At 38.5% G+C, this 22437-nt stretch overlaps 1 protein-coding gene across 2 annotated transcripts in view; it reads right to left on the bottom strand.

The window, feature by feature from the left end:
• LOC100731229 (RNA polymerase I and III subunit D) overlaps positions 1–22437 on the bottom strand; it is a 43087-nt gene that overhangs the window by 8935 nt on the left and 11715 nt on the right. For both annotated transcript variants that reach the window (XM_023560422.2, XM_063232552.1), the window contains exon 2: positions 8338–8412. In XM_023560422.2, the coding sequence (XP_023416190.2) occupies positions 8338–8354 (17 nt within the window). In that variant the 5' untranslated portion in view covers positions 8355–8412. The remainder of the gene's footprint in view (positions 1–8337; positions 8413–22437) is intronic.

The raw sequence follows: 22437 nt of genomic DNA, 5'->3' as shown, positions 1-22437 counted from the left end.
AAAAGAAAAAAAAAAAAAAAATCAGTGTTAGGTGATTTTCCCGTCTTCAGCTTGATCCTAAATCTGAACATAACAGCATCTAAAAATGTTACTTTTCTTAAACAAACAAAAACTTGGTTAAGAAAACTAAAGACCTGTTTCCTCAATTGAACCTTTGGGGGTTTTGTTACTAAAATGTAAGGATTTCTAAGTATAAGGCTGAAGTGGCACTAAACTCAAAAGTTACACTGAGCTATAGATAAGTTGATGTGAATTTGAACAAAATTGGCTTTGCAGATGATGATGCCAAATTATTGTGATTTATGTTTATAAATTCCTTTATGTTGCCTAAAAGGAAGTCGTACAGGCCAATATTTCACTTTCCCAAGGCTCAACAAGAGTCTTTCACTGAAATACATCCAATAAGCATGTAACAGCCAACGCTCTCTTTCTCTGTAAAATAGAAGTGGCATCCTGCTTTCATTTCCATGAGCTCAGCAATCTGCCTGGCGCCTGGTTCCTAGTATTTTCCTTACAGAATCTCCAACATGGTGTTCTACCTTAAATGACAAAGCAATAATAAAGGTGCTCGGGATACTTAGAAGAACAAACCATGGCCCACTAGTGAGCAAGGTCACCTCTTCCTTCAGATCTGTCCCAGGAAGTCCACGCTGAGGGAGGGATCCAGGGGGCTCTGGGGGTAGCACGCCTACCCAGCCAGGCAGCCTCAGGGCGAGGCTCTGTTGCCTCAGCTGAGATCATTTTGGATTCTGCACAAAGCACTGGATATTATTCTTTTAAATCAATCAGGAGTAGTAAAGTGGTTTTCAAATGTGTGTGCACTTTAAATCACGTATGTTTTTAGAACCCTAAAGCCCAGGCCGTATCCGCTGATGGTGGGACACAGGCATGAGTAGTTTTTGAAGCTATCCAAATGATTCTAAACGTTCAGATAACTTAGGAAATATTCTCTGTTTTTGTCTCAGTCTCTCTAATAGATAGAAAGTAAGTGCTCCCCCACCCGAGGCGGGCAGGATGTAGGTAGATCCCTACATCCCAGTGCAGTGAGGAGAGGCAAGCTGGGCGTGTCCTGGGTTCAGACCTTCTTTCACAGCCCCATCTGTTGGGGCATCCTGCACCAAAGGCTGACCAGGAAAAAGTCCCTGCGGTTACCAAGCACCCAGTTTCCTACTTCTACACCAAGTGAGAGAAAGGAGGAATAAACAAACAATCCTACCCTCAACGAGCAAAAATGAGAGAGAAGTTTTTATTTTTAATGCAATAGTCTTCCTTGTGGTTGATTTTCCCAATTATTTAGGGAGGTAACACCCAAACTTGGTTGACAAGATCTTCTGGGGAGCTTTAAAAAATCTAGGACATTTTAAATCATATCAGAATCTCCTTGGGAAGTAGAAAGGCAGCTCTGTATTTTGAAAAGCCTCTCCAAATTCTGATTCTCACAAACCTCTAAATATGACATGCTTTCTCTTATATGAAAAACCCAAAATTTAAATTTTTAAGGACCAAAATAAAAGAACTATGAGAAGAGAGAGGGAGAGACGTTGTGGACATGGGAAGAGGATGGACAGAGAGGGAGAGAAGGAAAAGTAAAAAGAAACAAGATGTAACAGTATATGTACCAATCCCACACACAGGATCAGTTATGCATAGCAAATACATACTAGCAGAAGTTTTCAAAAGGATGTGAACGAACATACACTTGTATGCCGTGGTGAAGCATGCCGGAGGAGGGGCTGCAGGTAAAGAAGGGCTTCCTCCGGTTCTCTGTGGAGACCGCCGCAGGCAGGCCTGTCTTCTGTCCCAGCCACGAGGTGCCACTCCCCACCTGAACAAAGGGGGACTCTGCACACTGATTTGCAACTCAGTTTTCCCAACAAGAATTTACGCAATACTGACCAATTCTTTCCAGTGGCCACAAAGTACTGTCCTTGACGTAGATTGTCACTTAGTTAACTATTTCCCTGACTGTGGACATTTGAACTGTTTCTAATTTTTCTTGTTTGTGCACTGAACTCAGCTTCTTGAGTGTGCTGCACGAGTGTCCTACCGCTGAACTACACACTCAGCTTTTTAGACTGTATTTTGAGACAAGGTCTTGCTGTGCTGCCCAGGCTGGCCTGGAGCTTGCAAACCACCTACTATGGCCTCCCTATGTTTCTAATTTTTCTGTTAGCAAAAACAGTAATTTTGGGGTAAACAGCTCAGTGAATGGTGTGTGTGTGCACATACATGCTGCAGGGGATGAACTCTGGTCACCGCTTGCAGAGCAACCACACCACAGCCTGGGTGACACAAAGCACCACCTCCTGCCCAGCCTCACCTGTCCACATTACTATTTTTTAGATGTTTGCCTACCTATAGGGGAGAAAAAGTGGTACCTTGATGTTTAAAATAAATACAGAAACCTATGCATACTGTGCCATCTTCATCAGATTATAAATTCTAGGAGAGCAGGCAATCTTTACCATTCTACTTACTAATGCATCTGAGTGCTGAAATAGTGCCTAGTGTAGCTAAGTGCTTAATTAGATACTGTCTACTTTGTAGTTTCTGTTCTGGAAATGTCAAAATGTATACATTTATACAATGTATATGTGTAAATATTTACCTTTTTATAAACCGGTTTCTAGGGATATTTTCATTAAGTGTATTATTATTTCTTTGTTGGTTATCGTGGCTAATAGTTTCAACCAGCCTATCACTTTTTTAAAAAACAATTTAACTTTTTGCATGGCATCTTTTTCTATGCAAACATTTGTACAATAGTCACCTCTGTCAATTTTACTATTCATAGTTTCTAGGCTTTATGGCTGGCTAAGGAAGGTTTCTGTTCTTTCCTAGCCAAAATATCTTACATTTTTCTAAAAAATTCAGTTGGTTTTATATGTTTAGCTTTTTGGTCTTTTAGTGTAGGTTTAGTATCAAAGATGGATAATCAACTGAATTACTACTACTTACAACATCATACTAACTTAATTACTATAAATTTATAGAATCTTTTTTATATGTAAGTCTACATTTATGTAAGTCATCTCATTTCCTTCCCTTTCTCAAGTATCTTAGCCAAACAAAATACCCCTCCGTAATTGAGAGAACTGGTGCTAAGAGCAACTTGACGTGAAGTCCTCCTGTACTGCTGCTATTAAGTCAGGGTTTATAAAAATATCCTCTACGTAATACTCTTGTCAAAAATACTTACCCTGAATCTAATTAGGAAAAAAATCAGGCAAATCTAGACTATAGGACTTTTTTATTATACTCTGAATCTATATGCAAAAGAAAGAAAATGGCAACCATCTATAAAAGACATTTTGGGTATTACACGATGATATGAAATTAATGTGAATTTTCTTAGATATGGTAATGACAATGGGGTTATATAGGAGAATGTCTTGAGGGTCTCCACCACCAAGATGTGTACAATTAATTTTCAAATTGTTCAGTCAAAATCTATACATTTGTGTGTTATATGTGAGTACATTACATGTATTGCACAAATATGTAAATGTATCCATACAAACTTCTCTTTTATCACTACATTTTCTAACTGGTTATTGAGTATACAAGTGAGTGAGTAACTTCAAATGTTTATCTTGTGCTGTATCATAATATTTACATACGTGGTTTTTGAAATATTACATAATGACATGTATCAGTCAATACCTGGGAGAGCTTTGTGACTCAGTAACAAATATTTTCCAGATGACCAGTGATGAAGTTACAAATCATGAATGAGTACAGGATCCAAAGTGCGATTCAGACCAAGGAGTTTTATTGCAAAAAAATCTGCAAAGTTTGTGTTACTAAAGAGAATATGAAAGTGAAGAAACTACCAATAGTTCAAGTTAACAGCAAAGTTTTGATATGGTATTAAGGAAAGATATCTAAGTTGTCAGAACCAATGCCTAGAAAAAGTCATCTTTTTGAAAGTTCTTCACCCAGCAAGAACCATGACTAATACTTTCTTATTTACTGTCCCATAATCTGGTTCATGATTTAGCTCTACACTGAGTTTGCATAAGTACCAGACTGGGCTAATGCCTTCTTGTCAATCTGACGAAGTCCCGCCTGAGACCAACACTGCAGCACGGCCAGGTGTGGAGGAGCACGTTAATCTCAGATTCTGAAGCGCTGAGGTGGCAGGATCACAAGTTCAAGCCTAGGCTGGGTGACTGGTGATTTAGCAAGTTCCTATTTTAAAAGGGCTGGGGACACAGCTCAGTGTGAAGGCTCAGGGTTCAATCCCAGGACCATGTTTTATTTGTTTGTCTGTTTTTTGTTAAAGCATCCTATCTTGCTCCTAATAAAGTCTGAGCTAATAGAGTCATATTAGTGGAGGCACCTTAGTGGTATTTCTGTAAAGGACAGAGAAGGGCTGGGAAGAATACATTTAACTCATATTTGCTAACATTTTTTTTTTTTGGTACCGGGGATTGAACTCAAGACCTCATGCTTGCTAGGCAGGCACTTATGCCACTGAGCTAAATCCCCAGCTATTTGCTAACTATTATGTGCCAGGTGTTTTCACACACATCTAATTTTCACAACACTCTCCTTCCACAAGTAAGGTATTTTACTGAATCTAAGATAATTATGTTTCCTATAGATTGGTTCATTTGCACTGGATTATTTTACTGTTATATAATTTAATGCATAAACAATTTCTAAAATAGCTTTAAAAATAACAATAACATTATCTTGTCTAAAAAACTTAATTCCTTAATATCATCAAATATCTCAAGTTATTTTATATCTTCTGATTACTTTAGGTAACGATCTAAATAAAATATACATTTTATTTGATGTACTTAAAATGTATTAATCATAAAATCCTTCTCCATTTTGTCTTTTTGTTTGTTAAAGAAGTTTCTATAGAATCCCCTACATTTTGGGTTCTGTAACTATAACCCCTGGTGTCGTTTACCATGTTTCCTGCTCTCTGCAGTAGTTCTAATCTGAGACGAGCAGATTTAGGTTCAGAGTTCTACTAAGGAAGTCCTTCGGGTGGCTGGTTCACCCTTCTCACGCCCCCTTTCTGTGGTGCAGACTGATGAACAGAGTCAGATATGGTCAGCCTGATCCATTCATCAGAAAATCCCCTCAGCACCTTCTCACCTGACAGATTTAGCAGCCCCTGATGAGCTTTGCCTTGATCCAATCTATCATTAGGGCTTCTAAGTGACGACACCCCCAACCCTCTTATGACGTGAATCCAATCTCCAATCCTTGTGCATGCTAGGCAAGCACTTCACCACTGAGCTACATCCCTAACCCTTGTTTTTTAAAATCTGTTTTCCTAGGGTATAATTCATATCAAATAAAATTTATTCGTTCAAATAGATAATGTTATGGGTTTTTACAAAAGTATAAAGTCATGTAACCCTCACCACAATCAAGATCCAGAACACTTAGCAGTGAATTCTTTCCTTCTATCCCCTAGCTTTTAGCAGTCAACTATCTGTCCTTAAGAGTACTGGTTTTTTAAGAATGTCTCCTGCATGTATTATATATTATTTAGTGTTTTGTGTCTAGCTTCTTTCACTAAGCATAATGCTTTTGAGACTGAATTATGGTAGCACATCTCAGTAGGTCTGTTTCCATTTTTTGCTGAGTAGTACTGCACTTTTGGCTAAAGCTTCTATGAACATTATTGTACAAATTTTTGTGTGGATTTAAGGTTTCAGTTCTCTTCAGAAGGAAGAACCTGTATGTTGAGTGTGTATTTATAAAAAAACTGTCAGCCCTTTTTAAAAGTGGATGTCTGGTTTTACATTTCCCCTGACAGTGTTTGTGAATTCTAGTTGCTCTACGTTCTCATCTTGAGTGATATTGTCAGCCCTTTTATTTTCACCATATAGTGCATGGGTTGTAGGAACTGACCATGGTTTTTAATCAGCATTTTCTGATAACTACAGTTATGATTTGAACATCTCTTATGTTTACTGGCAGTCCCAGGTCCTCTTTTTTATTCATTTTAAAATTGTTTGCCTATTGAAAACAATTCAAGTGGAGATAATCTTATTCTGTAATTCTACATTTATTAGTTGTAATTTTTCTGTAAAGATGTTTTCTTAGCAGGGCATGGTGGCACACTTCTATAATCTTAGCCACTCCGGAGGGTAAGGAAAGGAGGTCACAAGTTGGAGACTCCTCTAGACAACTCATGAGACACTGCTGCAAAATAAAACCTTTCTGAAAAGGGATGAATGTGCATGTATCAGTGGTAAAACACCTGCCTAATGTGTGAGGCCCTGGATGCAATTCCTAGTTCTACACAAGAAAAGTTTTCTTTTACCAATTAATTATTTGGAAACTTTCAGGTATAATTTTTACAGGAAATAGTATAAATGCTGATACTTCCTCTCCATTTACCATTTAATGATCTGGTTCCCTGGCTTCCACCAGAAGGGAGAATGTGATTGGCATTATGACCTAAGTATTTTAACACATTTTAGGTGTGTTAACTATTACACACACACTCTCTCTCTCTCTCAAATTACTTGACCTCTTGACTAGTAGAAAGCCTTTCAAGTTGATTCCCAAGATTTTCCAACCCAACTACATTAGTCAGGTTCTTTGTTCACTGGTTTGACAAGATTTTCTAGCTTCGCTAACACATTCACTGCCCATGTAGTAAAGAATTTCGTCTTGCCTAAAAGGAAGGCAGGCCTTGCCCTCAGCCTCTGGAAGGTAACTGTCACACTTGATAGAAATGTCTCTGTTTAGGGTGGAGCTTGCTACTTTGCGGAAGAGTCTTACAAGAGGGCTGGCCATGCTGAAAGAACCATGTGATTTAGGATGAGTTTTGGGTCACAGGGAATTAGGTAACCTGGAAACTGAGATCAACCATGTAATCAATCAATCAATCACCCATATCCACATAATGGAGCCTCCATAAAAACTGGGAACACTGAGGCTCAGGTGAACTTCCTTGGTTGACAACACTGCACACATCACAAGTTGATACTGGGAGGGCGGCAGGTCCTGATGTCACAGGGGAGAGGACAGCGGGGGCTTCATGCATGGTACCCTTACTCTTGCTTGATTTTAACCTGTTCCCCTCATCTGTAACAAGCTTTACCCATGGTAAAAGATTTCAGGGAATTGTGTGAGTTCTTCTAGTGAACCTCCTGTGCCTGTGGCTGGTGTAAGAAATGAGGGGTGTCTTGGGGACTGTCACCTCTAACTTTGCAGTTCAGCCACCTCCCAGCACCACTTCAGAGTTGCAGCCCATCTCCTTTCAGCGGCGCTCACTCTCCTGGGCAGCTGGGCAGCATTTCTACAAGTTTTCTTACCCAGAGCTAGAAAAACCTTCTCCCTCTCTAAGAAAATAACCTAGCACAAATTCATATCAATAGTTGCAATTCAAATACAAGGTTACAGGTTTTATACTTGTATAACTATTTGTGTGGTATGTGTGTGTCTTTTACAATGAAAATCTTGTGCATATATTCAGAAAATAAATGTTAACTTGCTCTGTCCTTGTGTGTAATATTTTCAGGACAGTAATGCCAATACTATAGTTAATAATTAATTACTAAAAACAAATTCTTTGTAGTTTTTTTTCTTTTGTCTGCCAAAAACACAGATTCAGTTTCTAACTAAATTTCCTTTCTTGGCAACTAAGCCATCTATGCACTGGTTTACAGGGGCTGCCCTTTTCTTCTATTTTGATTTCATTTTGTTTTACATTTAATGCATATGCATACTTCTAAAAGTCAAACCTATAAAACGAGCTATGTTCAAAAGAGGAGATTCTATGGATATGCCATTTTTACATGTACTCTCTTTAACAGCCAAGTATTCCATCATAGCAAAATTTTAACTGTAGATAAAAGATTTAAAATCAGTACATTTACTGAATGTAAACGTTACTGATAAAGCTGTGCACAAAAGAGGACGATTGTTAGGATTAAATTCTCCCTTTGTCTGTATTTTGCATATAAACTGCAAAGGCAAACTTTAGTTCTACACGGCTGAATTGTCTAAAAGCAAAATACTTATAGTTCAAATTAATTTTTAAAAGATAAACTTTATATTATGAAGAGCTATAATTAAAACAGAAAACTCTTGAGCGATGAACACTACCCAACCCTGTCTGTGTGCACAGCAGCGCCTGTTTTGGGGCCTTGTAATCCAGAGGGGGGACAAACCACACACACATGCTCGCATAGACCTCGCAGTGTTCTTGCTCCACACTCGCTGTCAGGTGATTTCCTGGATGTCAGAGGTTTACGGTCCTTTTCTGGACCACAGACTTACATGCTAGCTCCACTCAAGACTTTTTTCTTAAAAAATTTTTTTTTATGTTTTATGGATGCTCATTCAAGAACTTACCATCCCATAGGTCCCATTGTTTCTGCTCTGGTTTTCCCACGTTTTGCTTCCTTTAGCAGTTCTTCTATTGCCTTCCTGGTGGGAAAAGGGAAGAAATTTGAGAAGTAGTCACGACACCAAACTCTGAAAATCTATTCATTCCACCATATATAATCTTAGCAAAGAGATGACTTGTGAAGTATGATCACTGTGGCAAAATATTTTAAACAGTTAGTAGTTTTTAATGCAAAAATGGCAAAGACAGTTTTTATGTGAAGGAAAAAAATATTGAAAAAGAAATGACAAAATAGAAAAAATACTTACAGTGACGTAATTAAATTATATACTTTTAATATAAGAATTCCATCAATTTTCTTATTAATTTGAAAAATAACCAAAAGACATGAATGGTCAAATATACATGTGTGTATATACTTATATTTAAAATGTTCAAGTTCACTGTTCTTTACAGAAATACCAATTAACTGAACAAAGATAAGTTTTCTGGTTATTGGTTAGTGAAGGAGGGGAGGCACAGGGTCTCTTCTCTACTAGGGCTGAGACTGAGCAAACATTTCTGGAGGAGGCAAAACAATAAAGTCAAGAATACTATGTACCTGTTACCTAAAAATTGTACTCTATCCTAAGAAAATGTTCAAGTAAATCTGTAAAAACTGTATGTACAAGGACCCTCATTAAAGAACTGTAACAAAAAAACCAGAAACTGAAAGTGTTTGCTAATAAAAAAAATCTGGCATATCCATATGGTGGAAGACTAGGCAGTCATTACCAATGAAGACAAAGGAGTATTTGGCATGTAAACATCTGTAACAGAGCACATAGAGGTGCTAATAAAACAACGCGCGTACGATAATCCCATTCTGAATGTGTGTGCGTGCAGGGTGCACTAGCAGAGCAGCCACCACGTCTGCCTCTGTTCACAGAGAAGCGTACAGAGGCTGCGCTGCGGAGGCAGGAGGCATGGAGATGGAGACCGCTCCCACTTCTGGCCTAAGGGTATGGAGAGTTCCCAACTTTCCATCCCAATTCTCTGCATTACAACACTTTGCTGTAACACACTCTGACCTTGGAACATCACCATCTTCAAAATTGAGGAGGAAAGGTCAAGCGGTCCTCCCACTGCCATGGCCTCCAGGGTTGCCTCTGGACTCTTGCTGACCAATTCCTGAGTAAGGACAGTTTAAGACTAGTTTCTGCTGCGCATTACCACAGAGGCTACAAACTTAAATTACCAAAGATTAGGAAACACACCAACCTGCTCAACACAAGATCATTTTTGATGAAATGATGAAACATGTAAACTACTGTTGAAATATTAGGAAAGTAAATGGCAGAAGAATATGTAAGAACTAAATACACACAGAACTTGAACAACTGAAAAATTACTTAGACATAAATTCTCAGTACACTAATTTTGTACTTGGTTCCTTCAAATATCTTAGAAGTTGTTGTTAAAATGAATGAATTATATTAGAACATGAAGTTCCACAGAATGAAGACTAGGACAGGCAGGTCTTTAAGTAGGCAGTTTTCCAGGCACAGGAACAAACTGCAATCCATTTCCATGATCCACGCAGTATCACCCCAGCTCAGCGTCCGCAGCTTGCCTACTCACCGTCAGCCAGCCTGTACACACTTAAGGAATACCTGATCCCAACAGCAGCTTAGTAAAACTCAAGTGGCAATGCAAATCTGGCACAAAACCATCTTTAAATTTGATGTCAAACAAATTAGTTTTGAGGTTCCTGGGTCTGTGCTGCTTTTTATTCACAGAAACCAACTGAGTGTGGAAGCTATGTCAATCTACACAGAAAGGGTAACAAGTAATTAATATAACTAAAAAGAAGCACCAGAAAATGAGAGGCAAACTAAATGATACAGAACACAGAAAGCTGAGTTCTCTCTCTCTCTTTGCTGACACAGTGCCTTCCACATAGCCCAGGCTCATCTTCAACTCTTGGCAAACTTCCTGCTTCAGGCTCTTGTGTACCACCACCCGCAGGCTAAAGTGAGTTTAAAGAAATAAAATCAGAAAACCTAATTGTAAAGATGAAAGACAGATGGGGCTGGGGATTTAGCTCAGCGACATAAGCGCCTGCCTTGCAAGCAGATGGTCGTGAGTTCAATCCCTGGTACCAAAAAAAAAAAAAAGATGAGACACAGAGAATGAGAGAACATCAGATGGACCTCCGGTACCTACAATGTGCAATGTGGTAAAGGAAAGCAAGAACACAAAACACTATCAGAAGCTTTTCTCATTTTGTGGGAGAAAAATCACCTTTGATCAACTAACTAAAGTTAAGGGGACTGTGACAGAATGGACAGATAAACAGAGTCAGTAACGGATGTACGCAAACATGCGTGAGTTGGCGGCAAGAAAACTTCTCCAAAAAGTGGCAAAACCCAGCATCATCTGCTGCTGCTGACCGGGAAGTCCTCTGAAGGCGCTGCCCATTGGCAATGCTGAAGGCGACCCATCTATACTGAGTCATTCATGTACACTGACCATCCAAGGACTGGGTAGAATGGAAGAGAGAAATCTTACTCCAGTACCCTAAATTTCTTCCCATGCTGCAGTGATAAGACTTGGACAGAAAAACGGAACAATCGATCTACTGATGTGCAGTAAAGATTTGATCTTAGACCACAGAACATTCTGAACAAATTGTGGGCAGATGATGAGATCACTGGACATTTGCAAAGAGCTTCCAATGCGCTCATAACCAGCCAGTATCACTAGTGCTTTGATAATTGTGTGGGTCCACAGAAACCACAGGACAAAGTGTGGGCTGCATATGACTTACTATTCTGATTATAGACATAGATATAAAAATTCTATTTTATTATTTGATTTCAGCAAAACATTCAAGTGCCAGTAGACACCTACAAGTTGCAATTGTTTCTTTACAGAAAAGAAATCCAGTATTTTAGGCAATGGTGGAGAAATCAGAAAAAGAGATGGGGCACAGCTGGAGGAAGGTCCCTGGCGGTGTATCCCAGAAGGGTGTGCCTTGTCCTCGGCCTTTTTCTCGTTGTTTTCAGGCTGCTGGAGGTGAACAGCTTTGCTCCACAAAGTTCTGCCTCCCTCCAGACGCAGCAACAAGGGAGCCAGTGGATCACAGATGGAGGGCTCCAAAACTGTGGGCCATAACTAATCCTTCCTTCCTGAAGTTGACCTGGCTAGGTATCTCTGTCACAGTGACAGAAAGTTAACACAGATGGCATTCTGGATGTGAGTTGGACATGATAAAAATAAAAAGACTTAAAAATAAGAACAGAATTCAAATATCACACTAGTAAGAAAACAACTCAATTTAAAAATGGGCAAGGGACTAGAATAGATATTTCTCCTAAGAAAACATACAACTTACCAAGAGATATATGAAAAAATGCTCAAAATCAGTCATCATCAAACATGTGAATTAAAACCACACCAATGTGACATTACTTTATATCCTTTAGAATAGCTGCTACCAAAAAGCTAAAAGGTAAGTGTTGGCAAGGCTGAGGAAAAAGTGAATTCTTGCATATGGTTAGTGGGAATGGAAATTAGTACAGCCGTTTTGGAAAATAGTACAGATATTTCTCAAAAAATTAAAATTAGAACCATATGACCCAACAATTCCACAACTGGGCGTATGCAAGGGAAATGAAATCAGAATGTTGAAGAGATGTCTACAGTCTGATGTTCACTGTAGAATTTTTCACATTAGCCAAGATACGGAGTCAATCAATAGATGGATGAATGAAGAAAATGTGTGTGTGTATATATAGTGTGTGTGTACAAATATGTATAGATACATACATACACAATGAAATGTTTAAACCTTGAGAAAAGGAAATCCTGTCACTTGTGACAACACAGATGAACAGTTAACACTGCATTAAGTGAAGTAAATCATGCAGAAAAACAAATACTGAAGGATCTCATTTACATGTGAAAGCTAAAAACACAACTCATAGAAGCAGAGAATAAACAGTACTTATTAAAGGCTATGGGAGGGAGGGAGTTAGAGGTCCTGGGGAGAAAGTACAGAATTTTGGGTAGGAGGAATAAGTCTAAGAGATTTATTATATAGCATAGTAACTACGGTTAATATCAATGCATTACATTCTTGAAAACTGCTAACAGTAGATTTTAAGTGTTTTTACTGCAAAAAAAGTATGTGAAGTAATGCATACATTAATTAGCTTGATTTAACCATTCCACAAGACCTACCGATTTCAAAACATGGTGTCCATGATAAGTAGGTGCAATTTTGTCCACTAAGATTAATTAAAAATAAATCTAAAATGATAGGAGAGGCAAGACAAGGAAGGGGAAAAGAAGACAAGAGAAAAAGAATGATAATGTATCCCTGAGCAAGTAAATGTGATGAAAGACTGAGTGGGCACAGGTTCCAGGCTGAGCAGTTTCCTGTAGTGGCAAACTGGGGCAGAAGCTCATCATTTCTACATATCCTTAGTGTCATCAAATACAGGACAGGACATAATGAGAAGCTGGGTATGACCAAAGAGCTGGACTTCTTCTGTCGGATTAAGGATTCTGATTTTCTAGGGCTGTCTGAAAACCTCAGGAAGACTGCATATTTAGAAATCAATAGTAACCACCAATCAGAGATAAATGGCCTTTGTTTAGCCTCTAAAATCATTCTCTTAGCAAGAGATTGAGCTCAGCAGCATAAGCGCCTGCCTGGCAAGCATGAGATTGTGAGTTCGATCCCCAGTGCCAAAAAAATAAAAATCATCCTCTTGCATCATACAAGTGAAAGAGGTATTTATTCTTAAATTCTGATACAAATAATATAGTGATTAATTTTTACTTCATAATGTAAGACATGAATAAATGTGTGGTGGGAAATCTTGTAAGTTATGAAGAAAATAATTTTTACTAAAAATAACTTGTGGGGTACTGACAGTAAGGCTGCCCAGGAAATAATAAACTCTAAACAGAAAAACCCATGAATTATATAATGTCAGGGGCAACAGATCTGTTTGATATGCCAATTGTTAGGTTTAAAAATACATGTAATGTGCCTACTGAAATGCTTGTTGGGAAAAATAAACCCAGACAGACAATATAAGGTCAATATAATTACTGAGCTCTTTTACTTAGTAAAAAACATTCTGTTTTTTCTGCAACAGAACAGATGCTTTAAAGAACAAAAGAAAACTGCAAAAGAAAAAAGGATTTAAAGTCTAGAGAGGTGGGTGTGGAAGGGAGCCAATATCCAAGCAGAGGAAAGCTACTTTGGCAGCTTCGAGGATTTAACCCTTTAAGGCCTGGCGATCCATTTTTTGGAACACGCATAACAATGGAACATAATGTGTTCTCTTCAAATTCTTGTTTCTTAGTTTTTTTTTTTACGTAATGAATGAATTTCATGCAAAAACTCAAAGGTTTTCAATCTTTGGCATAAATGGGTTAATAAAGGATAAGAAAATATGTCAGAAAGTTAAAAAATTTTAAAAATTCTTCCCAAGTAGCTATTTAAAAATATCAACAGAAGCGGGGTGTGGTGGCTCACGCCTGTAATCCTAGCACTTGAGAGGCTGAGGTGGGAGGATCATTGTGAGTTTGAGACCAGCCTGGGCTACAAAGTAAGCTTAAGGCCAGCCTGAACTGCATAGCGAGACCCTGTCTCAAAAATAGACAAAAAAACAAAAAACAACCCCCCCCCCACACACACACACAAAACCGCACAGAAATTGTTCAAGAGAAAATATGGCAATTTAAAGTCTGGAGAGTTTGCTCCCCAGCCTTATTCAATGGGAGCATAAGTTGGGCGCACAGTCCTTTGAAAAAACATACCACATACAGGGAAGACCACCCCACTGAAAGCTTGGTCTGCAAATCACTCTCTTAACCCTCAAAGAGCTTCACTTTATACAAATGACCCTTAAGTCTCTGCAGACTGTCCTAAACGATGCTCCAGAGTTCCTGGACCTCAGCTCTGAGGACAGCCTATCTGCAGTCAGGTCAGCCTGCTAGGGCTGGGGCCCTGTCCTTTGGTTGTGTTAAGGTGGCCAGAATCAGCTAGGAAATGAGCTGTCCACTGCCTGTACACTTCAAGGCCTGAATGAGCAAATGATTATAAATTATATGAAGAGCTAAAAGCCAAGGAAGGGGGAAAAATAAATGTAGAGGGATGGTTCCAGAATGTATAAGGTATTCTAATCATTTCATGTTCTTTAAAAATTGTTTTCATTTTTAGATTTTTAAATTTATAATACATAGTGATCACATTCCTCATGTGGAGCTGCAATGCGTACACAACGTATCTTCATTCTTTTTCATCTCCCTTCCCTCACAATCTCTTGGTCTCTTATTTACTATCTTTTATTTTGCTCTTTATTTATATTTTGGGTTTCTCATATAAGAAAAACCACATTATATTTAAGCTCGTGTGTCTGATTTATTTCACTTAATATTATGGTCTCAAGGTGCACACATTTTCCAACAGATGACTCGCTTATCTTTCTTTATGGCACGTTAGTATTCTATTGCGTGAAAAAACAGTTTATCCAGTCATCTGTTGACAGGTATATTTGCTGTTTCCAAGATTTAGCTACTGTGAATTGCACTGCTATAAACATGGGTACACATGTATCACTGTAATATGATGTCTTTAACTCTTTTGGGAAGATACTTACAAGAGGAATAGCTTGGTCAAATGAATTTGTTTTCAGTCTTTGAGAAATCTTTGTATCAATTTCCCTAATAGTTGTAGCAGTTTACACTCTCAGCAGAATTTTTATTTGCATTTCTCTAAAAAGTGAATTCAGAGATGGTGGAAATTCCTCATGTATTTATCGGTCATTTACACTTCTTCTGGTAAGTGTCTATTCATTTGAGTTGCCCATTTTTCACTGGGTCTTCTATTTTAGGCAGTCTTTTTTGAGTTCTTTATATATTCTAGATATTTAGTCCTCTGAGGAATAACTGGCAATTTTTTTCCTGTTTTATAGATTGTTTCTTCACTCTGTTGGCTACTCTCTTTGCTGTATAAGTTTTTAAATCTGATGACCCCATTTGCTGAATCTTGATGCCTTTTCTTACGTAACTGGAGTTCTGTTCAGAAAGTTCTTACCTGCATCTATGTCTCAAAGAGTTTTATCCATTTTATCTTCCAGATTATATGTTTCTATTTTAACATTTAGATCTTTTATCCACAGTGATTTTAATTCAGTACATGGGAAGGTATATGGTCTAGGTTAAGTCTTCCGCATGCTGATAATCAGTTTTCCAACCATCACTTGTTAAAGTGGCTATCTTTCCTGCAGTGAAGTTTTGCCCCTCTCAAAGATCAGATAGCTGTGTGCCTGGAGCTGTTTCCTGCGTCCTCTATTGTTATGATGATTCACATGTCTGTGTTTGGTCAATACCATGCTGTTTTTATTTATGGAGCTTTGTTAGTATAACCTGAAGTCAAGATTGTGATGCCTCTCTTTCCTTTTGTTGCCCAGGACTGCTTTTGCTATTCTGGATCTTTTCTGCTACCATATGAATTTCAGGACTGTTTTCTCTAGTCCTGTGAGAAATGTTACTGATATTTTGACTGGCATTGTGTTGAGTCTGTATGTCATTTTTGGAAGTATGCCTAACCAGAAAAAGGTGGTATCTTTTCATTTTCTGTTATCTTTTTAGATTTTTTAAAATTAGATTTTATTGGCACATTTTAGATATACCATAATGATCACATTTACTAAGAGAATTTGTACCTGTACATGGTATAATTTGGTTTTTTCCTTTATTCCCCATCCTCCTTTCAACCCCTTTTCTCCTCCCCATTTACAAAGCTTCATTTCCTTTTCTCATTTTTAAAAATGAGAAAACTATTTAAAAATGAGAAAACCTACACTGTATTGTATAGGAAAAAACTCATCTCCTTTATTCATTGAGTAGTTGATGGGTACTTGAGTTGTTCTCAAGATTTGGCTACGATCTCCTTTTTCAGAGTACTGCAGTATCGACTGCAGAGGTCTTTCACTTCCTTGGGCAGGTTAATTCTTAAATACTTATTTATTTGATGGACTGTTTTCCTAATTTCTTTCTTGGTGAATACATTATTGGCGTGCAGTGACAGTCCTGATTTCTGTGTGTTGATTTTGTATCTTGCTACACTACTTAGAAACGAGTCCTTGAAGGTGCTGTTTCAAGATTGAAAATATTTACTTGTCATCAACTCAACTGAGCAATTTTTAATCCAGTGGGCAAACTGTTAGGATTCTAATGTGTAAAAGCCCAGTGATACACAAGAAAGGACTCCATGGTTACAAAATATCAACAGATTTTGGTTACAAAATATCAACAGCACAGGTTCGCTGTCTACCTGCGCACCTTGGGTCCCGCAGTCCAACCTGGGGAGGCACAGACCATGCAGAGCCAGAGGCAGAGGCCTAGGAGGCTCCAGAGCAAGGTGGTCTCCTCTTGCCATGTGGTTTTCCAGACCTAGTCTCATCTGACCAGTAGGCATTTTCCGTCTTTCACACTAGGTATCAACACTGCTTTGAGAGATAGGGTAACTTCTTCCAGGAAACTGGCAGGGAGAGATTTTTTTTTTAAAGTACAGTTACACAGACAACTTTTTCTACATCAAGAATTAAGTAAAACAATCTACTTTCTGAAAATAATGTATTAAAACTAATCAGCAAGTACTTGACTTTTTTTTTTTTCTTTTCTAGTCAGGGTGTTGCTATGTAGTTCAGGCTAGCCTAGAACTTGCTTATGTAACCTAGGCTGGCCTTGAACTCCTGGCCATACTCCTGCCTCAGCCTTCTGAGTGCTGGGATTATAGACCTGTACTGCACTATGCCCAGAAAATTCTTGACTCTTTAAGTTCTATGGAGCCAACTTTCAAGTTTTTTTCAGGTGCCAATTTATATAGTTATGAAATTACATAAGACAAGGCAATTGCAAATTCCATTTCACAACAGAGAAAAACCTTAGTTAATACATGTAAGAGTGCTTTGGGAAAAAAATCCTGTTTTCTTACTGTGTAATAAGTAGAACTAAGCAGTTAAATACACCCACAACCCTTTCTGAAAGCAGTGTCCCTTTGAGGAGACTGTTCATGAAACTTCAAAGTACTGAATTCAGGCAACGCAATGACCAAGTCTGCCTAACTGCAGAGCTGTGCAGCTACGATCTCCACCAACTTTCCAAGGCCCCAGAGCCACTTCCTTCTTGAAGCTCGACTGAAGCTGTCAAGCTCTGACACACTGGAAACACATTCTTACAGAGATGATTCAATGCTATTGGATAATCACCCGAAAGGCTACAGAAATAAAGGAAGAGAAGGAATCAAGTTTGTGGGGACTAATCCCTACAGGAGAAAAGCCCGTGATATACAAAATTCCATTACTAATGTACCTTACCTTTATGTTTATATCAGACAACGCAGAGTAATACAATTGGTGACAATAGCATCAAAAACCAGCTGCAAGACAGCCAGAATTAGCAAACTCCAAGGCAGAAGTTTACAGACAATGAAACTGAATTTGAAAACAGGTTAGTAAGACAGTTACGATAGTTGATACCCTGCATACTGCTGTCTTCCCAGTAGTTATTTACAGCCCAGGATACAGGCATGATAACCTGTCTCAACAATACTGGTCAAAGACTTGTTTTATAAATATTAAAAACCTAAATACAACCTTCTCCTATCCCTCTATGAATGCTACGTTTTAAATAGCTGTGCATACTAGAACCATCTCATTTACTACTGAAACACAAACCATCCTGAGGGCTGGAACAGCAGCTGCAGTTTAACTGGATGGAGCAAGGCTAACAAAGCTTACGATAAAGTTAAAAATAGAAAAGCTATGCAACTGAGACTGCACAGTAAGCGGAGAGAAGGCGCATGCTGATTACCTGAACAGTATTAATCTGGCTTCCTCCCCAAGTCTAATGTACTCATGCTTACAAAAACGGGCACTGCATTTTTAATATAAATCCTTAGGACTATCCTTGCACATTTCCTCTGAAATATTAATAATCCCAAATTCATAATTCTTTCTTTACATCTGCGAGACAGAGATTGAACCATATGTGCACCTTCTATATTAATTCCTACGTGTGGACTGTTTTCAAAGAGGTCTGATCTAAGCATTTACAAGGCTTCTTATAAGAACCAGCAAACTCTGACAAAAAACTTGCAAAGAAAAACCCTAAACCAAGTGAAAATGTTCAGGTAAAGACCCATTAAATAATATACTATATTTTAAAAAACTGTAACATGACAGCTTCCCATATGTTACTGTTAGAGCCCAGTTTAACTTTGTCACATAAAGTCAAATAAATTATGGTTTAGGGAAGTTAATTCACCTAAGACTAAATAACTGCCTGGTATTTTTGTTGTTTTGGAAATTTTAACTCAAGATAATCAGTAGAATTTCTTCTTTTATCTCACAACCAAGGGTGGCATGTTACAGCCACCCACCCACCAAAGCAATTATGAGGGGATAGACTATAATTACAGCGTGTCAGTCCAGGGTCATCACCTTTAGAGGGTTCTACCACACTAATGCTATGACGCTGTCTATAATTACACTGTGTATCACATAAGCTAGAGTAAATTTTTTTTACCTAAAAAATCCAGAATAAGTAGAATTACCCAATAATTGTCCCTAACATTTCTCTTGATGCTTTTAGAAGAGGAATCATGTAGGTCTCACTTAAGTGAAAAGTCACAATACAGTGGTAAGAGAATGAATGCCAGTTCGGCTACTTCACTCTTAGACACTCAAGGTTACAGATCTACAGGATCTGTAAAACAAGTACATTTCCATGAGCCTTTCGGAGTTCCTATGGGAGTGAATACAATTACATATGTAGTTATTCTGCAACTATAAGGCACTGAACAAATATGAGGTATTAAAATTTTTAAAATAACCATCTTTGTGGTATTAAAAGCTATATATCTAAGTTAAAAAACAAGACATTTTTATGTGCGTGGTGATTTATAGAGTAATAAATATTACCTTATTGATACTTAAAAGAACTGTTGGCTCACTGTCCCCCTTCTGTTGGCTGGGTAACTAAAGATAGCGATGTTGCTATGTGCAGGGCCAATCAGCTGACTGTAACCTTGAGCCTTTGACTTTTCCTGTAGAGACCTTTCAGCTAACGTGTATCTTTGTTTTATTCAATTCATGAAGATGCTTTCTGTATTTTTAAGAATATTCAAGTGGTGTCTTGGCCCAACACAGATGAACAAGTTAAGATGCCAACTTAACTGTAATGCCAATGAAATTTAATATGCAAAATGGTCTTTTCATGAACCAAGCATTAGTAAACCTGTATCAGGGTTCTTAACCAGACATTCTCTTTACTTATTAACTCCTTATCATGGTTAAAATGTATACCAAGCAGCCCCATTTCCAACATGTTTCAACCTCAACTTAAAAGTAATCTAAGATTAAAAAAAATTCAAGGATTACTGGGCCCTTAAATCCAACTCCCTGGTCTCTTAAACCTAAACCTTAAACCTTCAGAGTCTGGTCTCCTGTCTCTGAGGGAGGCAGCCTAGGTGGTAGCATCATGGCTACTGAAAGCTGAGCAAGGGAGCCAGGTGTCAGCCCTGGGTGCTTACTCACCAGCCCTATCATCTCACGCTGGTTACTTAACTTTTCTATAAATGGAAAAAATACCAAGAAAGGGAGGGAGTAAAGGGGGGGGGTGTTAAAATAATATGTGTTATGTACATGTACCAACTCTTCATGATGAATGTAATCACTAGGTACTTCAAACATGTACTAATAAAAATAAAAAAATGTAAGTGGGAAAACCACATCTATCTTGAAGGAAGATTAAACTGGTTTCCCCACTTGAATCAGTCTCCTCACTTTATAGTCATAGCTGTGTGGCTGTCAGGCCATCTGTTTCTGGCTAGGAATGAGCCCCGTTGGCTTACTCATGTACTGGCTTGTTCTAAGGCACAGAGCTCAGATGGGGAGCAGCCAATTAGAACAAGCACATGGGAAGGGAATCCTCTGCTTGCATGCTACAAGTCTGGGCAGCAGACAGTGACACACCTAGAGGCTGACACTTCCACAGAAAGACATGTTCACAAGTTTCTAATCACTGCCCTTAGAATCCTCATTTTTTCCATCTTTTTAAAGACAAAGTATAATCTTTACCAAGTAAACAGACAACAAATAAACAGCAGGGTCAAAGCTACATAGTACCATGTCTGGAGGCTTTGATTATGTGGCTTGATACAGAGTGTAAGTCCAGCTCACTTACTCTGACAGAGAACGTGGTGATTACACTCTATTCCTCATATTCAGCAAATGTGGTGATAATGGAAGCTTTTATATCAACAGCTCTTCAAGAAAAATCCTGTTAAGTATTATAAACACCAGGATTTACACTTAACTATGCAGAATAATGTGAGCAAGCAAACCAGGGTCTAAAATAACGTTAGATGAAGAATCTCAATGATGTACGACCCATAAACTCTTGAGTTGCAATCAAAATTCATCCTGCGATCCCAAATAACTTACCAAGTATAGTGAGAAATGAGTAACTGTGAACCAACTCTTGAGGACCTGTGGAAAAACTAAGAATCTGTTTGATTGTGGAGCAAATTAATAAAAATGGCGCAACAGATGTCAACTACAGAATGTTCCTCTAGATTTTATGGTTGTTGTTTATGTTTCAGGCCATTCAAAGACTGAGACATCTGGCAATTCTCCATGAAAGTGAAGGAGAGCCCGCTTCACAAAGCAAGGGCAAAAAGCCCCAAAACTTAAGTAACTCGCATTGATTCACCACATTCAATTTTATGTTTTTGAAATAATAGAATTGTGAATTCACCAACTCAGAGTTCACAGGTGTGTGAAGTGCAGCAGGTGCTCTCAACACCAACGCCGCTTGCCTTGGGGGTCAGCTTTCCCTCATCGGGAAAGCACCGGCTTGCAAACTCCCATCCTGCTTCTCACATGGACATAAACAATGGCCCCTCGCCTCATCTCAGATGGCCTTGCAGACCCACCTGCCTGACAGCACTGGTCAGCTCTGCTTGGTTCCTGCGCTGCAAGTTCTTTCTCTGGTATTGTCTTTGCCTGGTGTGGTCATGGCCACCTTTGGCCTCAATTAACTCCAAGGTCTGACCTGCCCTGGTCAGGCCCATTCTCTACATTTAACAGACAACACAGCCAAAGACATACAACCATAAATTTGGGGTTTTCAACTCAAAGCTTATAGAACAGTTATTCGGGCCTTTCAAATTTGGGGTATTTAATGAGAAAAATACAAGGGCCATCTTCTACTCCTTCATTTGATATTTTTTGAGCATTTTCTATGGGCCAGATACTGTTTCAGGGATTATGTATAATCAGTGAATATTTAGACACAGATTTCTGTACTTGTGGAGCTTATGTTACAATGTATTATAGCATACAGAGAGAAAAGAAAACATGAAAAACAATAAATACATATACATGTATAAGTGCTGTAGAAAAAAAGGACAGGGCAAAGATCTTGGAGAAGGTACTGCTCTGTATGTATGTATGTATGTATGTATATATGCATATATTTGTTTGGTAGTAAACCCAGTCCCTTGTGCATGCAAGAGCTCAACTACTGAGCCACATCCGCAGCCCTCAGGAGCTGCAATTTAAAAAAAAGTAGAAACCGGGCATGTTTGTAATCCCAGCACACAGGAGGCTGAGGCAGGAGGATTAACACAAGTTTGAAGCCAGTCTAAGCTACACAGTGAGTTCAAAGCCAGCCTTCTGAAAAAACAGACCCAAAGATCAATGGAAAAGATTACACAGAAACAACTCTAGACATTCTAAGCCACCTTATCTTTGACAAAGGTGCCAAACACATTGGAAGAAAGATGGCCTCTTTAATAAGTGGTGTAAAAACTGGCTGTACTCAACATTAAAATTGGAGCCATATCTTTCACTGTGCACTGAATTTGGAATGGATCAGAGATCTAAATATTAAAACGGAAATACTAAATCTGTGGGAAGATAGAATAGGTAAAACTCTTGAAGACACTGGTGTAAGCAAAGACTACAAATAAAACTCCAACCGCACAGGAACTATCACAAAGAGTCAACAACTAGGATCTCAGGTTATTAAAAAGC

Source organism: Cavia porcellus, unplaced genomic scaffold (genome assembly GCF_034190915.1).
Source record: "Cavia porcellus strain 051 isolate PalLab524CR breed Dunkin Hartley unplaced genomic scaffold, mCavPor4.1 scaffold_21, whole genome shotgun sequence".
Classification (NCBI taxonomy): domain Eukaryota; kingdom Metazoa; phylum Chordata; class Mammalia; order Rodentia; family Caviidae; genus Cavia; species Cavia porcellus.
Note: the sequence above shows the minus strand (reverse complement) of the source record. Positions and strands in the feature narration are given on the sequence as shown.